Source organism: Podarcis filfolensis, assembly GCF_964270895.1.
Source record: "Podarcis filfolensis genome assembly, chromosome: W".
NCBI classification, from domain to species: domain Eukaryota; kingdom Metazoa; phylum Chordata; class Lepidosauria; order Squamata; family Lacertidae; genus Podarcis; species Podarcis filfolensis.
In genome coordinates, this window is record NC_139619.1 from 42,827,499 (window position 1) to 42,854,191 (window position 26,693).

General features: G+C 51.9%; 1 protein-coding gene across 1 annotated transcript in view; it reads left to right on the forward strand.

Moving 5' to 3' along the window:
- Positions 1–399: 399 nt before the first annotated feature.
- Positions 400–26,693, forward strand: part of LOC310753820 (inositol polyphosphate 5-phosphatase OCRL-like) — a gene marked incomplete at both ends in the record, with an annotated part of 72,719 nt that continues 46,425 nt past the window's right edge. Inside the window, one exon of the mRNA XM_083595161.1 lies at positions 400–429. Within this exon, the coding sequence (XP_083451287.1) occupies positions 400–429 (30 nt within the window). The remainder of the gene's footprint in view (positions 430–26,693) is intronic.

The window sequence follows — 26,693 nt, forward strand, 5'->3', positions numbered from 1 at the left end:
CAATCCCAATGTGCTGACAGTCCACCATTCAGTTTCCCTGTCAAGGCAGTCCGACTCCAGAGATCAAGGCAGCGGATGTTCTTTTTAAATTCGTTCCTTTCTTACAGGCATAAAAAGTTCAATTTCCACCCCCCTTCGCTCCTGCCAAACGGTGGGGAGAAATGCTCTTCCAAACGATAGATTACTAATTTCAAGAAAATATTCACTCTTAAGTTACAGCTTACAGTCACTTTGCTTTAGATTGTCTACACAACGGGAAGGCAGACTTCCTTTTTGTACCTTTCCCGTGCTAGTGCCAAAATTCTTGTTAATTTAATTTCAATTTAAGTCCGTTAATCCTACTCACGAGTAGTTGCTTTTAAGTCCAAATTCTTGGGAAGAAATCAGCGCTCTCCGATCATGGCGATGCGGCTTCACTCAACAGGCTGGGTAGACGACCCTCAGCACCGCGCCGCTCACCCGCTGCCGCTCCGAAGCCTTTAAAAAGGCTCCTTTGCGGTTTTGGGGGGGCGCAAAAGGTGCCCGCCGGGTCTCCTCGTTCACAGGCTTCCGCGCCTGTGATTTTTAGGGGTCCCTGCTTCGCCGTAGCGGCAGGACCCGAACCCGCTGAGCAGACTTCCCCCGGAGCTCGGGGGAAAATCCGCCATTAATCGCTGGCGCTGACCGGAAGTCTTTGGGGCTGAGGAATTTCAAGGAAGCTTTCGACTTGCCCCTACCTACACCTACCTACCCACTGAACGAAGGAGCAAGAAAGCAAAAGGCAAGTTCAGCATTCCAGAGTTTTCCAAATGCCATGGCATCTCAATGGGGCTCCCTTGCCAATTGATGGTAAAGCAAGCCATTGGACAGGCCATCATGCATGAGGACAGTTTTTTGAATGGATTTGAATCACACTTTGCCTTTTTTCTAATTCAAGATAGTGCCTCACGGAAGCAGGGAGCTTTGCAGAGTCCTTTGGAGACTGTGGAAAAGATTGCGCAAGAGAGAGGCTTGGCACCAGAAGAAATTCATAACTTGCTGAACATCGCACTCAGTGCCAAGCTTGGTAAAGAAAACATGTTTGGGCTTCTCTTTCCCCTCGGCAGCAAAGTATGTCAACGGAGCTGCATTGCCCTGCCTTCTCCCTTAACAAGAACCGGGGCTGCTTCGAGCTTGTGAGAAATTATCAAGAGTGAAGATGTTCAGAATGTTAAGCAGTGTCTTTCAATGTCTTGCAGGCACAGTGATAAGCACTAGGCTAATGAAGACTCTGATTCCCATTTCCGTAATAACAGAGGATTCTCTTCTTTCAGCTGTGTCTTGGCTCTGTGCTCGCAAGTGTTCTAGTGACTTTCAGGTAACTTGGAAAGCATGGTAATGATGTCTTGGTTCTGAAGAATGATATTTCCCCCAGTCTGACTTAGTTATCCTGGTGATGATTCAGCTAGATGTTGTACACGCTGACCATATTCCAGAAAGGGTTTGTTGTCTTGGCCTTGCTTTGGCTTACTGAGATCTGTCTTCTCCCTATAGGTGCTCATTCTAAAATGGATAATTGTAACGTTTGACTTCATTGATCAGAAGGAAAATATGAATGCTCTCTATGGTTTCTTCTTCCGCTTCTTACAATATGAGAAATTGGTAAGATAAAAAGGAATGTGTTATTTTGAAGGAACTCGCTTTTATTCTGACATTAACCCAAATCAAACAATAAAGAGTACTTTCTGACCACACAACAGGACACCATGTGAAAAGTGGGGCCTTAAAAATACCTCTCCCATTTCCTTCCTTTTCCTGTCTTGTTCCTTCCCAATGGGCGCCGGTTGCAGCGCCCCCCGGGTGCACGGCATGTTCAGGCAGGCAGGCAGGCAGGCAGGCAGCTATCCGATGTCGATCCCGCCCGTTCCTCCCTCCACCCCCCTCAAAGACAGCCGCGCAGGCAGCTATCCGATGGAGGGAGGGAGGGAAATCCTGTTCTGCATAGCTATCAATTCGGGTGTGATAGTCTTATGTTTGCATACTTATGGGAAAATAAAACTAAGTTATTCTAGAGCTTGTATTTGTGTGTATTCATGGTATTATTTGTAGACCCAGTAGATGGCAGTGTGGTGTGGAGAGTGTTTTTGGCAGCTCGTGAAAGGATAGAGGGTGGAACGTTGACCGTTCAAAGGCACTATAAGCAAGATATATATATCTCGCCACATTTTCCTAGCTACGTTTCCCCATAAAAGTATACACTCGAATACATTTGTATCAAATACATTTGGAACAAGTGATTGTTACATTTAAGGAACATTCTCTAGGCGATGAGTTTGGGGGGAAATACAAAAACCCATTCGGATACATTTGGATACATTTAGAAAAGTACAGCATTTTGAGGAAAAATACATTCAGATCCATTCTTAAAGTCAATGAGAAAGATACAGCAAAAAGGATACAATACGATACAGCGAAAAAGGATCCATTCCCCAAGGCACCATTGACCTTCTTGTAGGGTGTGAAGGCAGAATATGATCTATTTGATATTGGTAGGGTCCTTCTCCTTCATTCCCCTCTCTGACCCTGACTCTCTTACGACACAGGGACCATCCCAGAGTGTGGGCACAACTTTTGCCGGTCCGGCCTGATCCAGTGCAGCGGGGCAAAAAGGAGGCTGGCTTCCTGTCCTCAAGGCCGAGTTGGAGTCCAGAGAAGGAGCCTCATCCGCAATCGGCAATTGGCTACCTTTGTCGAAGTAGCCAAGACTCTCAGTCTTCCAGAGGGAAAGGAGGAGTCTGTGAGAAGCACCAGGAGCCCCTGAAACTCTTTTGCAAGGAGGATGAAGCCCCCATCTGTGTGGTTTGGGGCAGATCCAAGAAGCACCAACACCACGAGGTGATTCCTCTGGAAGAGGCTGTCGAGGAATACAAGGTACCTTGAGGGGGAGAAATAGCTGTGTATTCTTCTTGGCAGGTTATCTTCTTAATTCTCAGATCCAGAGTAGGCATGGTATTAATTGGTGGTTGTTTATTACCTTAGAAGCAGCCAAGGGGAAGCCTGAGGGCTGCTGGGATGGCTGGGAGGAGGGAGTCAAAGTCTTTCTCTCTGCCAGGGGGGCCAAGGGATCTTCCCTTTGAAATACAGCAGCTTCATGGGACCATGGCAGGGAGAGAAAGGGTTAACCTCATCCACATCCCCCAGCAAGGTTGCTTTGTACATATTTAGAACACTACAAATGTGAATTGCACATACACAACTGTCAGGGGACTGCCATCGGAGCCAGAGGCGGAGGGAAGGCTCCAGAGGGATGCCGGAGAGGGTCCCAGCAGGCAGAGAGGCAGCCCATCTGCTGGGGAAGGAAATCAGCGTAACACCAGTGGAGAAGGGGGGCAGATGGGGGAATCGGAGAGGAGGCTCCAGGACTCTTCACTGGAGACCAGCGGAGAGAGCACGGGTGCTCCGCTGCCCACACCCTCCCTGCACAGAAGACTTCCACGCAGGGAGAGTAGGAGGAGACTTGGCGTCAAAGAACTTCTTTGCTGGAAGAAGTTCAAGAAACGCCCACTGACGAATTCTGCCAGCGACTGAAACAGCCACAAAGTGAAGGGCTGTCCAGACAGAAAGGGTTCAACCAGGTAACCTAGCCAGGAGTGGCGGCAACTTACGCACAAGCAACCCCTATAACCATTACAGCAATCCGTCAGTCCCCGACGTTGCTTGTGCGCAGCTACAGGGAGGCAGCATAATGAGCCAAACCAGAGAAGCCGGAGGGACGGAGCAAGCAGCTGGAGTGCAAAATCTGGTAGAGAGGAACCGAGATTTGGAACAGCATGTGGCTCTCCTGACAGCGCGGCTGGACAAAAGACGGACTCAGGATGCACAGGTCAGACCCACCCCCATCGCAAGGAAGGTAACGGGGGTGGTACACAAGTTTGGGCGGAAGCCCCAGGACTACAACGCGTTCCGAACGGAAATAGAGTACGCTTTGGAACTGCAGCATAATGACTTTTCTGATGATGGGGAAAGGGTGGCCTATATTGTGGGGCATCTAGAGGATGGGGCACGGGAATGGATCAGGCCCCTAATGGCGACGCAAACTGCTGCCTTGAAGGACCTTAGGTAATTTTTCCAAGCAATGGATGCGATGTATTCCAGTGAAGTGGAGCAAAGTGTGACTCGACGGGAATTGATGGGGTGCAAGCAGGGGAGCCAATCAGTTAGAGACTACTGGTCGCGCTTTGTGATGTTGATCCACCGGCTCGGGTGGGATCTGGACTCTGAACCCATTCAAATGTTGTTTGAGGAGGGGTTGTCCCCAACTGTGAAGGACGAGCTGTCCCGCGCGCCCCGCCCGCAGTCGATGGATCAGCTGACCAAGGCTGTGCTTGCGATTGGAGTGCGGCAGGAAGCGCGGGCTCAGGAGAAACGCGAAGTGAGAGGGGAACGTTGCCATGACTACCGCATTCCTGAAATACCGAGACAGCTTTCCCAGGCGGCTGAGCCAATGGAAATAGATGGCACGCGCGCGAGGTTTCAAACTCCAGTGAAGGTCGCAAGAGGGAGGGAAAGGATTGGAAAACCACCAAGAAGTGTTTCCTCTGCCAACGGCCAGGACATTTTGCCAGGGTCTGCCCTCAAAGAAAGGCCTGGCAAGGGATAGTGGGAGCTGCTGGCTGTGAGGAGAAGGGGGGAGAAGGGCAGGCGCAGGGAAACGGCAACGCCTAGCTGCCAACCAGCGGGGCCAGCAGCCAGGCCAGCAACCAATAGAAGTGCCCCAGCCTGACCCTCCCAGGGCAGCTATAGCCATAGAAGTGGTGCTAGAACTCCCGAATGGGCACCCAGTCAAGGTGGAGGGGCCGCTGGATTCAGGCAGCTCCTGCAATTTCTTCAGCAGGGACTTCGCTCTAGAGCACCAACTCCACCTGCTGCCCCTGGATTTTCCCTTGCAAGTGACCACCATCAATGGCAGGGAACTTCTGGGAGGGGAAGTGACACACCAGACCCCACCAATGCGAATGAGGGTTTCCAGGCACATGGAGACCATTGCCTTTCATGTAGCCACACTGGCAGGACCCCCAATAATACTGGGGATGAGCTGGCTGGCACTGCATGATCCAGTAGTGTCATGGCATCAGCGGTCAGTCACCTTTGGGTCAGCTTACTGCTTGGAACACTGTCTGGGGGGGGGGGAGAACCCAAGGATGACAGTGGCCAGGGTGGCTGGGCTGGCTGTGGAGCCAAAAGGGGAGGTGCCACCACAATATGCTGACCTGAAGGAAGTCTTCAGCGAGAAGGAGGCGGATAGACTACCCCCCCCATAGGCCCTTTGACTGCCAAATCAACTTACTCCCAGGGGCTCAGCTGCCGGTGGGTAAGCTGTATGCCATGTCTGACCGGGAGATGCAGGAGTTGCGGCAATTTATTGGCAAGAACCTGAAGAGAGGGTTCATAAGAGAATCAAAGGCGGTGGGGGGCAGTCCGGTGTTCTTTGTGGACAAAAAGGATACTAATCAGCCCAGGCTCGTTGTGGACTACCGGGGCGTCAACCTGGTGTCAGAACCCGTGACCTTCCCAATGCCCAGGATTGACGACATTTTAACACGGGTGAGGCAGGGGAAAATTTTTACCAAGCTGGACCTCAGGGGAGCGTACAATTTGATTAGGATGAGGGAGGGGGACGAATGGAAAACCACCATGTTCACCCCCCTGGGGGCCTTTGAGTACTTAGTTATGCCATTTGGATTACAGTCGGGCTCCGCCTGCTTTCAAGCTTTCATGCACCACGTGTTGGGGTCCCTGCTGTACAAGAACTGCGTAGCCTTTTTGGACGACGTCTTAATCTATTCAGACAATGAGAAGCAACATGTCAGAGACGTCAGGGAAGTGCTAAAGAGACTGCAGAAGCACCAGTTGTGGGTCAAGCTGGAAAAATGCCAATTTCATGCCAGAGAGGTCGAGTTTCTGGGGTACAAGTTGTCAGACAAGGGCCTAGCTATGGACCCAAGCAAAGTACAGGCGGTGCTGGAATGGAAGGCCCCCAAAACCCGGAAGGATGTGCAGAGGTTCCTAGGGTTCAGCAACTTCTACAGGAAGTTCATCAAGAACTTCGCCCACTTGACAGCGCCCATCACAGATTGTCTCAGTAGCAAAAAGAAGTTCGCCTGGACAGAAAGTGCTCAGCAATCCTTTGAAAGACTGAAGAAGGCGTTCGCTTCGGAAGAGCAGCTCCTGCACGTTGATCTGCAGAAGCCCATGAGGCTGGAGACCGACGCGTCAGACCGAGCCATCGGAGCGGTACTATTGCAGCCAGGGGCCCAGCAGGGCTGGAGGCCGTGTGCCTTTTTCTCGAGGAAGCTGAGCAAGTCGGAGCAAAACTACACGGTGTATGACCGTGAACTGCTTGCGATCTATGCAGCGTTTCGCCGATTGAGACATCTGTTAATAGGGGCGCAGCACAAGATCCAGGTTTGTACGGATCACAAGAACTTGGAATACTGGAGGACTGCGCGAGTACTCAACCAGAGACAGATTCGATGAGCACAGGAGTTCTCCAAGTTTTCCTTCGAGATCCGATACGTGCCGGGAGAGGAAAACGTAGGAGCAGATGCTCTCTCCCGGAAGCCGGAGTACATGGAAGGAGAGGGACCGCCGGAGATCCGACACGTGTTCCCCGAGAACCGATGGGTGTGTGGGGGAGCGTTGGTTGGGAAACGAGAACTGGTCGGGCTTACTAGAAACGACGGGTTCGCTCAAACTAAAATCAGGGAACTCCGGGACGGAAGGGGAAACCATGGAGGGTTTGAGGAAAACGAAGTGCTACTGTACTATAAGGGGGCGCTGTACGTACCGGGGGAGACCTTGAGGGGGAAGGTACTCAAACAACTCCACAACAACCCAACAGCGGGGCACTTTGGACAGCACAAAACCATGCTGCTTGTCACCAGGCAGTTCTGGTGGCCAAGGGTGAGGGAAGATGTATGGGAATATGTACGGGGGTGCGACCGCTGCCAGAGGGCAAAGGGAGAGAGGGCGGCCCCCGCAGGGTTACTGGAACCCTTACCCACGCCGGGAAGACCCTGGGAGGTGGTGTCCATCGATTTTATGACAGATTTGCCCAAGTCAAGGGGGAAGACAGCAGTCATGGTAGTAGTCGATCTACTGACGAAAATGTGCCATTTCATAGCTTGCTCACATGTGGTGACGGCAGAGGAAACAGCCAGGTTGTTTGTGGATCACATCTTCAGGCTGTATGGAGCTCCCTCAAGGGTCATCTCAGATCGCGGGTGTCAGAGCTGCCCAAGGTCCCAGCTCACAAAGGACCAACGCTGCTTCGTTGTTAGGTACAAAGTCTTTATTGAAGTTCAGTTTCACTTCCAGAGCCGCAGCGCGCAGCTCTACGTCTCAACTGTTAGACCGCCGATGCTCCGTCTGAGTCTCCTCCCCCCTGACACCAATTTAAGATTCTAGCCTTACTCCACCTCTTCCTCAGTTCCTTCCGCCTCTGATTCCGCCTGGCCGTTGGGATCTCGCCCTTTCAAGCCTCTTCTGACGCTGAGTCCCCTGAGCCTTCCCCCTCCCTCCGGCGGGCTTTAGGAGCTGGTTCCCCATCCGGGTCTCCTGCTGTTCCCCGCGCCTGTACATTTGAACTCGGCGCGCGCGCCCAGCCGGTAACTTTTCTCCTGACCGTTTCACTGCTGCTGCTGTCACTGCTTCCCCCTCTGGGGGGGCTAGCTGCAACTGACCTCCCCTCCGTTGCAGGCGTGGTCAGCCCTGACTCACTCTCTCTCCCCGCTGGAGGAGACGCTGGCCCTGACACATGTGACTCTTCCCCCCCACTACGCTCTGGTGGGGAAACTGGTCCCAATCCCCCACTGCTGCTTTGGGGTTCCCCTCTGTCTCCTTGTTTCTGGTGCGTCCCCCCTGGGACCCCCCTTGCCCTGACCGTCGGCGCCCCCTTCTGGGAATCTTCTGATTCGCTGGAGAAGCTCATGGAATCTCTCGGGCCACTGTCATACTCCCCTACGCTGCCTTCGGATTCTTCCCCTTCGCTCTCCATTTCCTCTGTCCCCAGTGCTCCTGCTCCTGAGTCCCTGACAGCGGGAAACAATTTACTTCCCGGTTCTGGAGGAAGCTCATGAGCTTGCTGCAGGTCGAGGTGGGCTTCTCGATGGCGAGACACCCGGAAACCAACGGGCAAGCAGAAAGAGCGAACAGTATACTCCAGCAATACCTACGCTGCTATGTCAGCGAGAGATAGAACGATTGGGTAGAGAAACTAGCGTTGGCTGAATTTGCATACAATAACGCTGAACATGTGTCCACGGGAATGAGCCCGTTCATGGCCAATTATGGGTGTCACCCCAGGGCCTTCCCGGGGAGGGGGGAGGAAGGATGGAGTGTACCTGCGGCAGAGCAGTTTGTGGAAGAAATGGAAGCCTTGCACCAGCAACTCAAGATGAACTTGGAGCGGGCCAAGGAAGTTTACAAGAGGCAGGCAGACAAGCACCGTCGGGAGGGGGAGGCCATACGGGTGGGAGACCGAGTGTGGTTGTCAACCCAAGGGTTACCCCTTAAGGGGGGGTGCAAGAAGTTGCAGCCGAGGCGGCTGGGACCTTTTGAGGTAACACAGCAGGTGAACCCCGTGGCATTCAAGCTCAAGTTGCCTGACAGCATGAAGATACATCCGGTGTTCCATAGGTCCCTACTCTCACCGTACAGGGAGGGGCGGGAATTTCCAGGGCGGGAGGGAGGAGTCACCACCCACCCGCGGGTAGAGGAGAGGGAACACCACAACCAAGCCATGGAAATACTCGATTCAAGGTGGCGAGGGCGCCAGGTGGAGTACTTGGTAGCTTGGGAGGGAGAACCAAGGTCAGAAAACACGTGGGTTCCCGCTGAGGCAATCAATGACGGGTATCTGGTGGAAGAGTTCCACAGCCTGTTCCCAGATAAACCAAAACCACTAGCGAGATTCTGGGAGGAAGAATTTGGAACCACAGACGACGAAGAGGACTTTGTGGGTTTTCCTGCCTCCGAAGAGGAAGGAGGGGAGGTGTCAGAGGGAGAAGAATCAGACTGGGAGGCCCACCCCGCGGGAAGAGATCGGAGCGGGTGGGAAGCGGGTTTTGAATCCTCAGAGGAGTCGGGCCGGGGGTGGAGGGGGTCCTGGGGGGGAGGTGGATGTCAGGGAACTGCCATCGGAGCCAGAGGCGGAGGGAAGGCTCCAGAGGGATGCCGGAGAGGGTCCCAGCAGGCAGAGAGGCAGCCCATCTGCTGGGGAAGGAAATCTGCGTAACACCAGTGGAGAAGGGGGGCAGATGGGGGAATCGGAGAGGAGGCTCCAGGACTCTTCACTGGAGACCAGCGGGGAGAGCACGGGTGCTCCGCTGCCCACACCCTCCCTGCGCAGAAGACTTCCGCGCAGGGAGAGTAGGAGGAGACTTGGCGTCAAAGAACTTCTTTGCTGGAAGAAGTTCAAGAAACGCCCACTGACGGATTCTGCCAGCGACTGAAACAGCCACGAAGTGAAGGGCTGTCCAGACAGAAAGGGTTCAACCAGGTAACCTAGCCAGGAGTGGCGGCAACTTACACACGAGCAACCCCTATAACCATTACAACAACTAAGTCCATGTCTCCTTTGGCTAGCAGGATGCCTCCTCAATACCCTGCAAAGCAGATAGCAGCAAGGGGTCAGCTGCAAGGGGGTGGGGACTGGTGGCCAGTGTTATAAGGAAAAAACGGCTCCTTTTCCCTTCTGGGGTACCTCAGAGCCCACATAGAGTCCTTTGGTAGCTTCTCTATCGGTAGGAGAAAATAACAGAGGCCAACCAGAGAATACTGAGAAGCAAAGCAGCTAGTAAGCCAGATCTTTATTACCTGTTGCAACAGGGTCTCACCCCCCCCCACGCAGGAGGGAGGAAGAGACCCCAAACCAAGTCCTTCTATAGACATTTGAAATTGCCCACCCTGGAGCCCAAGACCACCCCTCCATACATCATACATACATCACAGAAGGGGCAGCCTAGAACAGACTCCTGTCTGGCAGGAAACCTGTTGATGGGTTTACCTGTCTGTTCATGGGTTTACCTGCATATTCTTTTGTGATGAGAACTACTTACGGTATTTATGTATGTGTTTATATCTTAGACCTTCTAATTCTCCTAACACCAGGAATTGACCAGATGGTGCAGGATGCCCCCCCCCCAGTATCTGTTGGAAGCAGATTTAGGAGTGGGGGGTGGAAGCACCTACTGGTGGGGAGCACACTTCTTCTGGGAATGCTTCCTCCTCCTCCTCTTCCCACTTCTCGCTGGGGCCTCAAGATGAGAAGTCAGGCTGGAAGTCTCCTCGGAGAAGACAAAGGAGCAAGCATGGCTGCCTTTCCTCTTCTCCAGACCAGTTAGTTGGACTAGAAACCTTTCCCATCCCAGTTCTGCAGTGGTTTTCAAGCAGTGTGCTGTGGCAGCTGGGGTGCCTTGAATGATGGTCGGGGTGCCGCGGGAGACACTGGCCTCTGTCCCTCTTTCCTTCCCTCCCTCCTCGGATGCCATCTCTGCCTCCCCAAGGCTTGCCCAGCTGTTCTCCCCCAGAGAATGGTGCCTCTGGGGCTGGCCAGGGGGTGTGGGCTGCCAGGAGCTGAGGCGGCCTCAGAGGAAGCAAGCCAACTGGCGAGGGGCCCTTGCTGTTGGGAATGGACAGGCAAGTCCCAGGCCCCTGGGGGGCAGCGGGGGCAGCTCAGAGACCAAGAGGAGGACTCCTAAGGAGAGGGGAGAGGAGGCTGAGAGAGCACTCCGCAAGGGAGGCTGTTCAAGAAAGGGGGAGGGGAGGCAAGCAAGGGGGGACCTAACTGGTCTCCTGAGCCCCACAGGGGTGCCGCAGAAAGAAGGGAGTTGGTCCAGGGAGCCGTGGACCCCAAAAGGTTGAAAACCTCTGTACTTTTCTTTCCTCCAGTCAATTACTTTCCTATTATAGCAAGGCCACTGGACCCAAGAAGCCAGTAGAATATTCATCTCCTCTCTTTGTCGCCGCCTGGAGATTCGGAGGAAAGCGAGAGGGGAAATTCTGGCCTATCAAGCAGACCTGGACAAGGAAAGCAAAGACCTCCTTGGAAGTGTCCCTCTTGTTACTAGTGAGGGAACAAGCACTTCAAGAAGCAAGTCCGGACTGAGGAGGGAGGGGGAAATCTGCCCATTTCAACTTCTCCCCATTTCATCTTTCTCCATATCAGTTTGTTATTTATTTATTATTCTGAAAATGAATCAAATGCTAGGGTGGCTACCTTCTCGTATAAAGATTTTGATACGTGCTTTACCCTCATAAATTCATTTTTTGTGAACATTACCTGGCTGGGTCAACCTTGAGAAATTCAGAGGTGTGAATTTCAAAAGATTGCTGTTTTGGTCTCCATATTTTTCCAAGAAATGCGAATTAGGTAAGTTCTCCTTTGAATGCAGCTAAATGGAGTTTATTTCCCATTGTTGTTCATTATGTGAAAATAATAATAATAATAATAATAATAATAATAATAATAATAATAATAATAATAATATATTCTTTATACCCCGCCCATCTGGCTGGGCCTCCCCAGCCACTCTGGGCGGCTTCCATAGAAACCAAAAATACAGTAAAATATCACACGTTAAAAACTTCCCTGAACAGGGCTGCCTTAAGATGTCTTCTGAATGTCAGGTAGTTGTTTATCGCTTTGACATCTGCTGGAAGGGCGTTCCACAGGGCGGGCGCCACTACCGAGAAGGCCCTCTGCCTGGTTCCCTGTAGCTTTGCTTCTCGCAATGAGGGAACCGCCAGAAGGCCCTCGGCGCTGGACCTCAGCGTCCGGGCAGAATGATGGGGGTGGAGACGCTCCTTCAGGTATACTGGACCGAGGCCGTTTAGGGCTTTAAAGGTCAGCACCAACACTTTGAATTGTGCTCGGAAACGTACTGGGAGCCAATGTAGGTCTTTCAAGACCGGTGTTATATGGTCTCGGCGGCCGCCCCCAGTCACCAGTCTAGCTGCCACATTCTGGATTAGTTGTAGTTTCCGAGTCACCTTCAAAGGTAGCCCCACGTAGAGTGCATTGCAGTAGTCCAAGCGGGAGATAACCAGAGCATGCACCACTCTGGCGAGACAGTCCGCAGGCAGATAGGGTCTCAGCCTACGTACCAGATGGAGCTGGTAAACAGCTGCCCTGGACACAGATTTGACCTGTGTCTCCATGGACAGCTGTGAGTCCAAAATGACTCCCAGGCTGCGCACCTGGTCCTTCAGGGGCACAGTTGCCCCATTCAGGACCAGGGAATCCTCCACACCTGCCCGCCTCCTGTCCCCCCAAAAACAGTACTTCTGTCTTGTCAGGATTCAACCTCAATCTGTTAGCCGCCATCCATCCTCCAACCGCTTCCAGACACTCACACAGGACCTTCACCGCCCTCACTGGTTCTGATTTAAAAGAGAGGTAGAGCTGGGTATCATCCGCATACTGATGAACACCCAGCCCAAACCTCCTGATGATCTCTCCCAGCGGCTGCATGTAAATGTTGAAAAGCATGGGGGAGAGGACAGAACCCTGAGGCACCCCACAAGTGAGAGCCCAGGGGTCTGAACACTCATCCCCCACCACCACTTTCTGAACACGGCCCAGGAGGAAGGAGCGGAACCACTGTATGACAGTGCCTCCAGCTCCCAGACCCTGAAGACGGTCCAGAAGGATGTTATGGTCGATGGTATCAAACGCCGCTGGGAGATCCAGCAGAACTAGGAAACAGCTCTCACCTTTGTCCCTAGCCCGCCGGAGATCATCAACCAGTGCGACCAAGGCAGTTTCAGTCCCATGATGAGGCCTGAATCCCGACTGGAAGGGATCCAAATGGTCCGCTTCTTCCAGGCGTGCCTGGAGTTGTTCGGCAACCGCTCGCTCAATCACCTTGCCCAAGAATGGAAGATTTGAGACTGGGCGCTAGTTGGCCATCGTGGCCGCATCTAAAGATGGTTTTTTAAGAAGCGGTTTAATAACCGCCTCTTTCAGCGGGTCTGGGAAGGCTCCCTCACGGAGGGCAGCATTCACCACCCCACGAAGCCCATCGCCCAGTCCTTCCCGGCTAGCTTTTATAAGCCAGGATGGGCAAGGATCCAGGAGACAGGTGGTTGGTTTCACTCGTCCAAGCAGCCTGTCCACATCCTAGGAGGTAACAGATTGGAATTGATCCCACTCAACTTGACTAGACAGAACTCTAGCACTCTCCCGCCCCGGCCCTGCTCCCATGGTGGAGTCTACTTCTTCCCGAATCTGAGCGATTTTATCTGCAAAAAACTTTGCAAAATCATTGCAGGAGAACATGTGGCCCGTACTGGGCCCCGATGTTGCAGGTGGTTCCGCTAAATTCTGAACCACCTGAAAAAGTCTCCTGCTGCTGTTTTCTGCAGATGCAGTAGAGGCGGCGAAGATATTCTTCTTCGCCGTCGCTATCGCCACTTGGTAGGCTCGACGTTGAGCTCTAACCTGTGTCCGGTCAGATTCGGAATGAGTTATCCGCCACCGGCGCTCTAGCCGTCTCAACGATTGTTTCATTGCCCTCAGATCCGTGGAAAACCACGGGGCTGTCCGGGCTCCATGCAATCGGAGAGGGCGCTTCGGAGCCAAACAGTCAATAGCCCTGGTTAACTCCACATTCCAGCGGGCCACCAGGGAATCAGCTGAAAGGCCATCAACATGGGATAAAGCATCCCCTACCACTCTCTAGAAACCATTTGGATCCATTAAGTGGCGGGGGTGGACCATCCGAATTGGTCCCACCTCCCTGCAGAGGGGATGGGTCGCAGAGAAGTCCAGTTGCACCAGGAAGTGATCTGACCATGGCACTTCTTTCGTTTCGCTTTTACTTAGTGTCAGATCACCAACATCCATAGAGGTAAACACCAGGTCCAAGGCATGTCCGCGGCTATGGGTTGGGCCAGACTTATTCAGGGACAGCCCCATGGAGGCCATGCTTTCCACGAAGTCCCGAGCGGCCCCTTGTAAGGTTGTGTCGGCATGGATGTTAAAATCCCCTAGGACGACCAAGCTAGGTGTCTCCAGGAGAACATCCGCCACGACCTGAAGCAGCTCGGGCAGGGAATCCTTGGTGCAGCGGGGAGGTCGGTACACCAAAAGGAATCCTGTACTGCCCCTATAGCCCAACTTCCAGAACATGCACTCGGAAAACTGGGTCTTCCCAATAGGACGCCTGGTGCAAACTAATGACTTCCTAAAAATCACTGCAACCCCCCCTCCCCACCCACATGACCTGGGTTGCTGTGCGTAAGAGAAACCTGGTGGACAAGCAGTGGCAAGGACAGGCCCATCTGCTTCATCCAACCAAGTCTCTGTCACACATGCCAGGTCAAATCCTCCATCCATGATCAAGTCATGGATGGCAGTGGTCTTCTGAATCATTGACCTGGCATTGCACAGCAGCACCTTCAGGTCATGTGGGTATCCCTTGCTGATTCTAGTATCCATCCGGTCAGGACCAGACCCGGAGGCAGGAATAGTCCTCAGACAACGACTAAACCTGCCCCCTCTGTAATGACATGGTCTAGTCTTAGCGTAACTCCTCCTCCTACCCGTGATCACTGAGATCGGTTGCCCCAGTGCATCCCCCCCTGCGGGACATGCCCCAGCCATTTTGTGGGCTGGGGCCCACTCCCCGGCAGCCCTGACCCCTACCCCTAACAACAAAATAACACCTTAAACAAACAAATAAAACCAATAAAACAATACAAACAAAAAAATGTAAAAATTACAAAAACATCAAAATAAAAAATAATTCCCCAAGCCCAACCAAACATCCATCCCACCCCCACCCCCCACATACAAAAAATCCAAAAGAATTTTTTTAAAAAAAACATTTAAAAACACTCTGTGCCCCTCCGGCAGTAACAACTGTCCTAGTGAGGCCTGTCAGGCCCCGCCCTGGGCCAGGTGGTAAGTGGCAAGAGCAGGGCCCTCAGGCACTCACTCAGGGGAGTCCTCCTGGGCAGCGGCAGCAAGCAGTCCTTGTGAGGCTTCAGGCCCCACCCTGGGCCAGGTAGGTGGTAAGCGGCAAGAGCAGGGCCCTCAGGCACTCACTCAGGGGAGTCATCCTGGGCAGCAGGCAGCAAGCAGCACGCAGTCCTTATGAGGCTTCAGGCCCCGCCCCAGGCCAGGTGGTAAGTGGCAAGAGCAGGGCCCTCAGGCACTCACTCAGGGGAGTCCTCCCGGGCAGAAAAGCAGTCAAGGAGAACCCTGAGGACTTGTGAGCTGAGAGGGTGGAAACAGTTCAATTCAAATCCTAATTCTCTTGCCGATGTTTTGAAGGCTGACCATCTTCCTCACTCAGACCTGCTCAGAACCGGAGAGGAGACTGTGGAGAAGTTGAGACACCTGCGCCAGTTCCAGGAGGAGGAGGAGGAGGAGGAGGAGGAGGAGGAGGAGGAGGAGGAAGAGGAAGAGGAAGAGGAAGAGGAAGAGGAAGAGGAAGAAGAAGAAGAAGAAGAAGAAGAAGAAGAAGAAGAAGAAGAAAAGCGTCTGCTGAATCATGTGGAAGAGGTGGAGAAGGAGATTGCAGGGAGAAGGGATGAGCAGCTGGCCAGACTCTGCAGGAAACTCTCCTCTCTTGAGAGGATCATCCAGGTGGGGGCCACTAGGTGGCGCATCAGAAGATGGCTGACAATAACATCTCTCCGACCCACACGAGGTAATTTGGAGGCTATGATGGGGGTAATTAGCCTCCTTAACCCCCCCAGGATTGTGGGGGGGACGGCCCTTGCCTGCTGTGCCCTATACCACCCCCGAATTTGTGGGGGTGGGGGCACTAGGCACAAAGCCCTCCTGTGGGATTCCGGCACTCCTGGATGCCGTCCCTGATTCGCGCCGCTAGTTGCAAGCATCTTCAAAAGAAACAATTTGGACGAGATAAATTGCACATGCTTCAAGAAAAAAGGGGAGTAAAGACTGCTGACAGAAGAGATCTCTGATAACAAGACAAGAATAAAATATGAGAAGATACGTCAAGATACGGTATGACAAATGACTGAGGGGGGAGGGGGGGAAACCTGCCTTCCTTTTTCTTATGTGATTTAACAAGAATCCCCTCCCCTAATGAGTCAGAAACTAAGGACTTAAGCTGTGGATTTAAGGCTGTGTGGAGATAAACTTTCGAACCAAAGCAATGTTTCAAGATGAAGCTGGAAAGCTAAGAGTTTTGGAATGACGCAGTTAAAAATGCCGTCGCCATTTTGGGAGGCATTGTTGGAGCTCTTGGGTCTGGGAGGAGAAAGAGAGAAGTAGAGTTGTTTACATATCATGAATCAACTCCTCGGTGGGACTTAAGAGCGACAAATGCCAAATTCATGATGGAAAGAGCGATGCTATCTACGAAGGAGATATATGGAAACCATCTGGACTTAGTGGAGGAACGGGAAATCCACACAGGATTATTATTTTGCTTATCGGCTTAAGGAGACTAACAGAAGAGATCGTAAAGGAAAAATAGAAATTATATGAACAAGATATGATGTGGAATGGGACTGATTTGGACATTAACGCAGTAATAAGAAGATGATTTGAATCCCCCTTTGGATCTTGAAGTATGGGTTCCCCCAACAAAATTTAAAAATTTGGCTTTGTAATTATGTGATGTGATTTAATTTGATGTGATTGGCCAGTTAATAAAAATTATTTAAAAAAAGAGAGAGAGAGAGGATCATCCAGGTGATGGAGGAAAAGGGTCAGCAGCCAGCGAGTGAAATGCTGCAGGTAAGACGGCTCCAGGAAAAGGCTGCCTCCCATCCTTTCTGCGCCCCTTTCATGTACGCAAGGAGTGTAGGGGCTCAGTTGACGGAGCCTCGAGTCAGCTTTGTAATGGACAGGAACACCCCAGAGACCTGGGATGCTGAACTCACCTGAAGGCCGACTAGAGATTCTTCAGTCTTCTTGAGGGAAGGGGAGGGGATTTTCTGCTCCTTGCTGATGATTTGCCTCCGAATGCCTTCCCGCTGGGCAATGCTGCCTTCCTGCCCTGCCCTGGGCTTCGCCAAGGATGCAGTCAGGCCTCCTTCTGACATGAGCCAGTCTCTTGACCAAGCTTCTCTTCCCATTCCCTCCACAACTTCTGGGTGGATCCCCTTCCCCATAGATCCTGATCGGCCCCAAATGGTGCTCGGTCACAGTGATCAAAGAGCAAGACAGAGGGACTCATCCAGACTGCGCCACCTTCTCCACTCACAATCCCATATGGCCAGACGTACAAGTGCTTCTGAACGCCCTCTTTAAGGAGGCGGAGAAAGCTGACATACTGGCAAAGGCAAGAGAAGACCTATTACGGAATGATTGCCAGATGTCCCCGTCTCCCGGGGACAGTCCCTGGATTTACAAATCTGTCCCCAACAGATTGTAGATTTGTAGATTTATTAGTAGGGAAGGAATGTTGCGTGATTGGTTCAACGGCACAAGACACATCATATGGGGACTTATGACTAGGCAAAATGGCGGGTGCCACGGCAATGAGCAGCTCCTGAAGCCAGCCAGAGCCAAGTGCACTACCAGGCTGGCTCCGGGCTGCTGAGACTACCGCTGCCGCTGCCACTGCCGAGGGGGAACCAGGGATGCCCAGCGCGTCAACTGGGGGAACCGCTGACACACACCCCCCGGACCCAAATTGAGGCGGGAGCGAGAGCGCCCGGCCATGTGGCCGACTGCCCAGCGTCGCTCCAGGGCCAGTAAAAACCCCGGAGCCAACCCAGGGAGAAGGAGAAGGAAGAGAGAGAAAGAGGAAGGAGAAAAAAGAGGGGAGCCCCGACCTTGCGGCCGCTGAGGAAGAAAGGTAGGAGAGCACCAGGAGGGCAAGGACACGGGGCCGAGCCAAGGCCCGACCCGAGCCTACTCCAGGGCAGATAGCACTCCAAGAGATCAGGCTGGGGCCCAGAGGAAGGCCACGCGACAGAGGAGACCCAGAAGAGAAGATATTACTTGTTATTTTTTAAAAAAATGATTTTTAAAAAATAACATTTGTTTCTCTTTTGGAAAAAAAAATGTCCCCGGATTCTTTGAAAAAAAATCTGGTAACCTTACCTTAAATCCTAACCTTCTAATTCCAAGTCTCTTCTTTCTCAATATCCCCATTCCGTTAACCGCACCAAGCAACAAGCTGTCAAATACAAGTTTAAAACACAAGCTTTCCTTTGCATCTCGCAGAACTTTAAATGTAATTCGTGGGTTTTTTCACCTGTCCTCCAAACTTAGGTCGTTTTGCCTTCCTTTAAATGGGAAATCAGTAGTCGAGCCATACTTTTTGGTAAAACGTTCGTCTGGATCCCGGAAGTCCTACCTGAGAAGAACAATGGGAGTGTCCGCTAGCGCCAGCCGCTTCTCCTTCTGCAAGCAGCGCCACCCGAATTCCCACCTGGGATGAGCCGCTTGGCGCACTAAACTGAGCCGCCGGAGAAAGACTGGGGCGGGCGGCAAGTGGGAGGGGGAAGTCGTGCGCTTCTGTCCCGTGAGAAAAGTGCTGGGCTCTGTCTCTCCAGTTGCGCTTCCTCGGTTCAGAGGTGGACTATAGCAGCTGGGCTGGGCTGCCACAAAGCCCATCAAGGCCACAGGCTGCTAGCATGACTCATCCCGGCTTTCTCATCTGAGGGGAAAGGGTGCGCGGTCTTAAATGCTGGCCTTGGCAACTTGGCTGAGCTACCTTGGGCCAGTCCTTGGGCCAGCTTAGCCTCCCACCCCAGCCGCTCCAGGATGGGAAGTGCGTCCCGAGGGAAGCGGGATTCAGGCGGAGGAGGACGTCGGGTTGGGTGGGGGTTGCCAGGAGCAGCACGATGTCCCTCCAACCCTCGGCTTCCACTCTCCAGGCAGGCGCCCAACGTGGCCAGCTGGCAAGGGCTCTTTCTTACTCCAGCCTTGGCGTGCAGATCCCGGGTTCAGCCCCAGATCTCTGGAGCGGAAAGGCTCTTGGGCGTGACTATGAAAGGCAGCATCTGTCAGAATAGGTCATACTGAGCCAGTACAGATGAACGTGACTATTGGTTCGCTTCCTCGGCATCCCAGAACTGTGAAGGTTGCCTCAAATGTTGAGCCGCACAGCTAAGCAAGAAGGAGTGGAGTGTCTCCGGGGGGAGCATAGCTCCCATTCCCTTCCAAACACACAGACAGGACAGTGTGGTGGCACCCAGGGAATAGTTGCAGCAGCCGGATGGCTGGCTGAAACACACACCATTGCACTCTTTTTGAATGGGATTCAATCTGAATCAGCCAGTTAGTGAACTTGGTGCTCCTGTGCAACAAACCCACTACAAAATTGCTCTTCCCCACACACTTCCAGGTCCCTCCAGCTGGGCTTTTCGAGTGTGATGGGTTTTTCTCACTCCAGAGCAGTTTGTCTTTAAGCTGAAGGTCAGCAGGAAAGCAAGGGAGACTAAAAATTTTGCATTTGTTGATATAATAAGGTTTTAATAACTCTAATAATGACTAACTGTGTGGAAATGACTGGAAAAAAGAAAAAAAGGGGAAATCAAGGCTTTCGACTCTTGGTTTTCTGGAAGAAGATCAAAAGACTCCCCTGGACTAGAAGAGACATCTCATTAACAACTGGCGAAATGCCAAAGAACTTTGGATATCTGCTTGGGAGGTTTCTGATGCAGTATTAATTTAACAAGGAGCCAGGAGTGAAACCGAAAGTAGACTGACCAGCTAGCTGAATCCAATTATATTGCTATGGGGTGGGGGGGGGGAACCTCTAACATTTTACTTTTCGATACTTGTACTTCCAGGGTGAATTGAATGTATGGAGGGGGGCGGGTTGGAGGAGCGGAGGAAAGAAGAGCTAACTTGTCCGTGGCTAGGGGGCGCAATCTGGACGGTTCTGCCGGGGCGCAAGATCACCTAACTACTGCTCTGCGCCTCTGGACCAGGGGTGGATGGTGCTCATTGGGACTGGGAGGGTGGAAGGCAAGGAAGCCAACAGTAGGTGGCGCCCGAGCCAAGGAGTGGCAGAGCAAATGCGTTCTGTATCTGAGATGGAGTGGGAAGGGGCTGGCAGCCACCGCAGCCATCCCCTGTCTGCCCTCATGGACCGGCCAGAATCCACTGGGCAAATGCTCATCTTGCCAGAGTCTGGGTCTTCTGCTGTTGCTCTCTCAGAAACCGTGCCCAGGTGGGATGTTTCGTTTTTCGTAGCTGCTTCATCCCTGAGGAAGTTGGAGGTGACGCAACTCCTGCATCTCTGACATGGGAAGGTTTGGAGGTATTTCAAATTCCACCCTTCTTCCTTGGCTCCCTGGAAAGAAGGCTTCTTTACATTTTGAGCACATTTCACAGGCCAGGAGCCAAGCACCCCTTCCCGAGGGGGAGAAGAGGCCCAGAAAAGATGAGCCCTTCCCAGCCCAAAGGCGTTCTCCTGAGATTCAGCTTCCGGGCTATGGCTAACCAGGTTAGGAGCAGGAATATTGGGAGCGGGAAGGAACTGATGTCATCTGCCAGAGCAGCTGGCTAATTGAAGGGAATGAGGTGATAACAAGGCTTTCAAATCTGAACTCTTGTTTGCGGCTGATTAGGATAGAGGGAGGTGGAGAACAAGGGCAATCGGAAGCAGACTCTGGGTAGTTGGTTCCTTCTCTTTGTTCGGGTTCCTACGTCACACCAGCAGTTTAAATGGCAACACTCCTTTGCAAGATTGGCCACCTTTTTAATTGTTATGGAAAATCAATAAAATGATAAGTTGCCCCTGCCGAAGGGTTGCATGACATCTGGCTGAAGACTTTTTGTGCTAAAAGTTGAAGCTATGCTGGGGTGTGTGTGTGTGTGTCCATGTGGCCGCTGTGTATTCAACATTCCACCCCCTCCAAAGAATCCTAAGAACCTTAGTTTTCCTTTCACAGTGCTACAATTCCCAGCACCCTTAACAAACCATTGTTCCCAGGACCTTTGGGGTGTGGGTGGGAGGAGATGTGCTTTACGTGTGCGGTGTGCAGGCATCTCCCAGCACATGTGTGGGGGGATTCAAGACTAACTCTTATGCTTTTCTTCCTTAGACCAGCTTGACGTTGAAAAAGAGGTTCTCTGGGTTGAGGAACACACGCAATTTCACAGCGAAGCAGAACATGGGCCGAATGGTCACTCTGCCATTGCATTTGGTGAAGTCAGACTGGCTTTGCAAAGGAGCTTGCCCCTGAAGCCAGTTGGTTGTCTGCCTCTGGCTGGCTGGCGGCTTGGCATCACCAAAACACAAAGAGACAGCCCCATGCAACCTCACACCCAAAGATTTCTGCCCATGCTTCAGACATGCAGCCCTAAGAGCAGCTCTGACTCCCACTCTAGGCCCCTCTGCCCCAGTCTTCCTCCTGATGTAGGCTACAGGATCTGGGAAGTCTGATCCAGCTTTGAGGTGTGGTTCCATATGGCCGTTAGTACTGTTGTGTTTTTGCCAGAGAGCCACGTGGTAAGGAAGATCTCCAAGCACGCTTCCTACGAGGTCCTCTTTAATCCTCAGATGTGCCCACAAAGGCATGATCCAGCACCCTCATGCCACAGCTGCCTCTGGAGTGACCCTCCCTCCGGTAAGAAGCGTGCCTCACAGCTGAGTGCCTGGTTGTTTGTGTAGGGCGGAGGCTGGGAATCTTGTGGGCTCCCAGATATTGCCAGATCCAATGGCCTTCTGCCTCAGCCAGCATGGCCGACGGTCAGGGGTGATGGAATCCAACAACATCTAGAGGGCCGACTCTGGGGTCGCGGCGCTCATCTCGCTTTACTGGCCGAGGGAGCTGCCGTGCAGCTTCTGGGTCATGTGGCCAGCAGGACTAAGCCACTTCTGACGAACCAGAGCAGCACACGGAAACACCGTTTACCTTCCCACCAGAGTGGTACCTATTGATCTACTTGCACTTGGACGTGCTTTCGAACTGCTAGGTTGGCAGGAGCAGGGACCGAGCAACGGGAGCTCACCCCGTCGTGGGGATTCAAACCGCCGACCTTCTGATCTGCAAGTCCTAGGCTCTGTGGTTTAACCCACAGCGCCACCCATGTCCCACTGTTAGTAGTACCCAGTGGCCATTTGTTTTTCATGTCTCCTTTTATGATATGTTTATCAGTATGTGGTTAGCAGCTTCAGATGCTACTGTTTTACAGAGGCTGTTTCGCTTGCTCTTTTTACCCCTTTACTAGACAGGCTGTATTTCTGTGCTGTTTTCAGAGTCGGGAATGCCCATTCCTTCACGGCCAGCATGGAAACACAGAAGGCTGCTTCCGGAGGCGGCACCAACGGCAATGGCGGTCTCCTTCTAACCGGGAGGGAGAAGCTCTGCGGAAAGTGGGTCTGTCCGCTATGGCGAAGCGGAGACCCTTCCAAAAATCACAGACAGGAGAAGCCTGTGAGCGTGGGACTCGGCGGGCACCTTTAGCGCCCCCCGAATTGGCAAAGGAACCCCGTAAGGGGTCCCGGAGCGTAACGGGAGGCGCGGTGCTGAGAGTCGATTGCTACTTCCGTGGGGCGAAGCCACACAGCTGTTGCCGGAGAGCGCTGACCTTTTTCCTGTGACAATTCGGCTGCTAAACAACTACCCGTGAGTAGGTGAAGCTTAAGAAATTGGGACTAAAGGGGAAAAAAAGGGATCAATTTGACACTGAAGCGGGAAGGTGTAAACAGGAAGTCCACCTTCCGTTTTTGTACACAGATCAAAGCAAAGACGTTTCTAAGCTCAGACCTGGAGAGCGGAGCTTTTAAACTTCTAAATCTAAATCTTATAACTCTAAGATCAAAGGAGGAGCGAGATAAAATATTGAACCTGCATTACCAAACAACCCTTCGAATCGAAGATTTTCATATTGAGATCTTCAAAGACATTCCTAAGAGTATTTTGGACGCAAGAGGACACTATAAGGACCTGGTGATATTGCTGAAAAGGAACTACATACCATTCAGGTGGGAGTTTCCCCAAGGCTTGTCTTTTAAATACAAGGGGAAGAAGAGAAGAATAAAGACTGTGAGTGATAAAGACAAGTTCCTGGGAGAACACGAAGAAGACCTACAGAAAGAGACATTTCCAGGACAAGGGCATCCGTCACTGGACACGGACACGGTACCACCGACAGACGAGGAACAAAAACAGGGAGCTGTAGGAGGAAGGAGTAAATAATCCCATCATGGCTCTGCAACTTCTAACCTGGAATTGTAACGGTTTGAACATTCCCAGAAAGAGAAAAAATAGATTTCACGCCTTAAAGAAAGACCAATTGGACTTGATTTGTCTACAAGAGACTCATGTGACAAGAGCACATAGAAAATTATTAATAAACAAAAGATTGGGACAGGAATTTATATCTTCAGACAGAGTAAAAAAGAGAGGAGTGGTGATCTATGCAAAAGAAAAGTTGCAACCGAAACAAATTTTTAAAGATGATCAAGGAAGATATTTGGCAATTGAAATTCAATCTCAAGGAGAGAAGTACTTGATAGTGGGAATCTATGCACCAAATGAAGGGAAAGCTGAATTTTTTATGAAGTTGCATGAAATTTTGATGGACCATATGGATTACAACTTAATTTTGATGGGAGATATGAATGGAGTAGTTTCAACAAATATGGACAAAGCACAAAGACAGGTGTGATGGGATGTTGAGCTGCTTGTGCGTAAAGTTCCTAATCCCTCAGTGTTTGGCTAAGTCCACAAACCACTGTCTGTAACGGAGCGCCATAAGCATGGCTCCGTCAGTCGCTGGCAGAATCCGACAGTGGGCATTTACGGAATTTCTTCCAGCATAACAGCTCCTTAACGGAAACACGTCTTCTGGACTCTCTACGTGACAATTTCCGGCGAGGAGTGGGTGTCCCTAATGGAGGTCCTGAAACCTCCTCGCTGTTCTCGCTGGAATTGTCTCTGAGCCAATCTTCTGACTCGCCTTCCCTTGGAGCTCTTTCTTGCCCCCTGCTGGTTCCCTCCTCCGCTGATAAGTCTCTCTCAACCTCTGGGAGCCCCTCCACCACCTGTTCTTCCGATGACAGTTCCCTGACATCCACCTCCCCTCCAGGGCCCCCTCCACCCCCTCCCCTCCCTTCCTCTGCTGGAGGCGAGGGAGCAAAACCCCTGAAAGAACTTCCCTCATCTTCCGAAGTCTCGAACATTTTCCTCCACCGGTTGCTGTTTTGGGTTTCTAAGTACTCATCCTCCTCGGAATCTATTCCTTCTTCCCACTCTGACCCCGTGAATCCTTCCAATTCCTCCTCCTTGTCGGTGGTGCCAAAGTACTCTCTCCGGAACCTCGCTACTGACTGAGGTTTCCTGGGGAACCTTTGATGGAACGCTTCGAGCAAGACCTCGTCATTGACTTCCTCTGCCATCACCCAGGTGTTTTCTGACTCCGGTTCCCCTTCCCACGCTACCAAATACTCCACCTGATTACCCTTCCACCTGGAGTCGAGGATTTCCGCCACATGGTTGCTGCTTTCCCTCTCTTCTAAGACAGGTCCCTGTGGGAAAACCCCTTCTTCCCCCCCCCCCATACGGTGACAGTAATGACCTGTGGAACACTGGATGCAGTTTCATGTGGTTCGGTAACCGGAGTCTGAAAGCTACGGGGTTAACCTGTTGAATGACCTCAAATGGTCCCAATCTTTTGGGTCTTAATTTCTTGCAACCCCCCTTGAACGGCAGTCCTTGGGTGGACAGCCACACCTGATCCCCCACCCTTATGGTTTCACCTTCCCTTCTGTTCTTGTCTGCCTGCTTCTTATATTGTTCTTTGGCCCTTTCTAAGTTGAGTTGGAGTTGACGATGGATCGCTTCCATTTCTTCTACAAAAAGTTCTGCGGCTGGGACGCTCCATCTCTCCCCTCCTCCCCCTGGAAATGCCCTGGGGTGGCACCCATAATTAGCCAAAAAGGGGCTCATCCCGGTGGACACATTCTCCGCATTATTGTAGGCAAATTCCGCCAGCGCCAACTTTTCCACCCAATCGTTCTCTCTGTCATTGACATAACACCTCAGATATTGTTGGAGGATACCGTTTGCTCTTTCCGCCTGCCCGTTGGTTTCTGGGTGCCGGGCAGTCGAAAAATTGACCTCCACGTGCAGTAAGCTCATGAGCTTCCTCCAGAACCTGGACGTGAATTGTTTGCCCTGGTCTGAGACCACCCTCAAGGGGGCGCCATGCAGTCTAAAAATATGTTCTACAAACAATTTAGCTGTCTCTTCCGCCGTGACTGCATGTGAGCAAGCTACAAAGTGGCCCATCTTAGTTAACAGGTCTACTACTACCAGTATGGCGGTTTTCCCCTTGGATTTCGGCAGATCAGTCATAAAATCTATCGATACCGCCTCCCATGGCCTCTCTGGTGTGGGCAACGGTTCCAACAACCCCGCCGGTGCCCGCCTTTCTCCCTTGGCTCGCTGGCATTGGTCACACCCTCTTACATACTCCCTTACATCTTCCCTCACTCTGGGCCACCAAAATTCCCTGGTAACCAACCACATGGTTTTGTGTTGCCCAAAATGCCCTGCTGTAGGGCTGTCGTGCATCTGTTTGAGTACTCTCCCTCTCAATTCCCCTTCGGGTATATATAGTGCCCCTTTGTAATACAATGCCCCGTTTCTTTCTTCAAAACCTCCGGAGTTTTCTCCCTCCCTCCTTAGACCTTGGAGCTTATTCTGGGCGTATTCATCATTCTGCGTCTCCTCTACCAGTTCCCTTTGCCCCACCAACGCCGCCCCACACACCCAGTGGTCCTCTGGGATGATATGTCTCTCTTCAGGTGCTCCCTCCCCCTCCAAATACTCTGGTTTGCGTGAGAGAGCGTCCGCCCTGACGTTTTCCGGGCCTGGCACATAGCAAATTTCAAAATAAAATTTGGAGAACTCCTGTGCCCATCTCACTTGCCGTTGGTTGAGCACTCGTGCCGTTCTCCAGTACTCTAAATTCTTGTGGTCCGTGCATACTTGCACCTTGTGTTGTGCACCAATTAGTAAGTGTCTCCATTTCCGGAACGCTTCGTGAATGGCGAGTAGTTCTCGGTCATATACCGTGTAGTTCTTCTCGGATTTGTTTAACTTCCGCGAGAAGAAGGCACACGGTCTCCACTCCGACTTATCCTTCCCCGGCTGAAGAAGCACCGCCCCCACCGCCGGATCTGAGGCGTCAGTTTCCACTCTCATGGGTTTTTGTAAATCCACATGCAGGAGCTGTTCTTCCGAAGCGAAGGCCTTTTTCAATTCTTCGAATGCTTGCTCCGCTTCTGCCGTCCAAACAAATTTCTTCTTGCTGCTGAGACAGTCCGTGATGGGAGCCGTTAAATGGGCAAAGTTCTTGATGAACTTCCGATAAAAGTTCCCAAACCCTAAGAATCTTTGCACATCCTTTTTCGTTTTCGGTCTCTTCCATTCCAGTACCGCCTGGACCTTGCCTGGATCCATGGCTAACCCCTTGTCTGACAAGCGGTACCCCAGGAATTCCACCTCCTTGGTGTGAAACTGACACTTCTCTAATTTCACCCACAGTTGGTTTGCTTACAGTCGGCTCAACACTTCTCTGACGTCCTTTACATGCTGCTCCTCATTCTCTGAATAGACCAATACGTCATCTAGGAAGGCCACACAATTCTTGTAGAGCAGAGGCCCCAGCACGTGGTTCATGAACGATTGAAAACATGCTGAGCCTGCTTGTAATCCAAAGGGCATAACGAGATATTCGAAAGCCCCTAGGGGGGTGAACATCGTTGTCTTCCATTCAT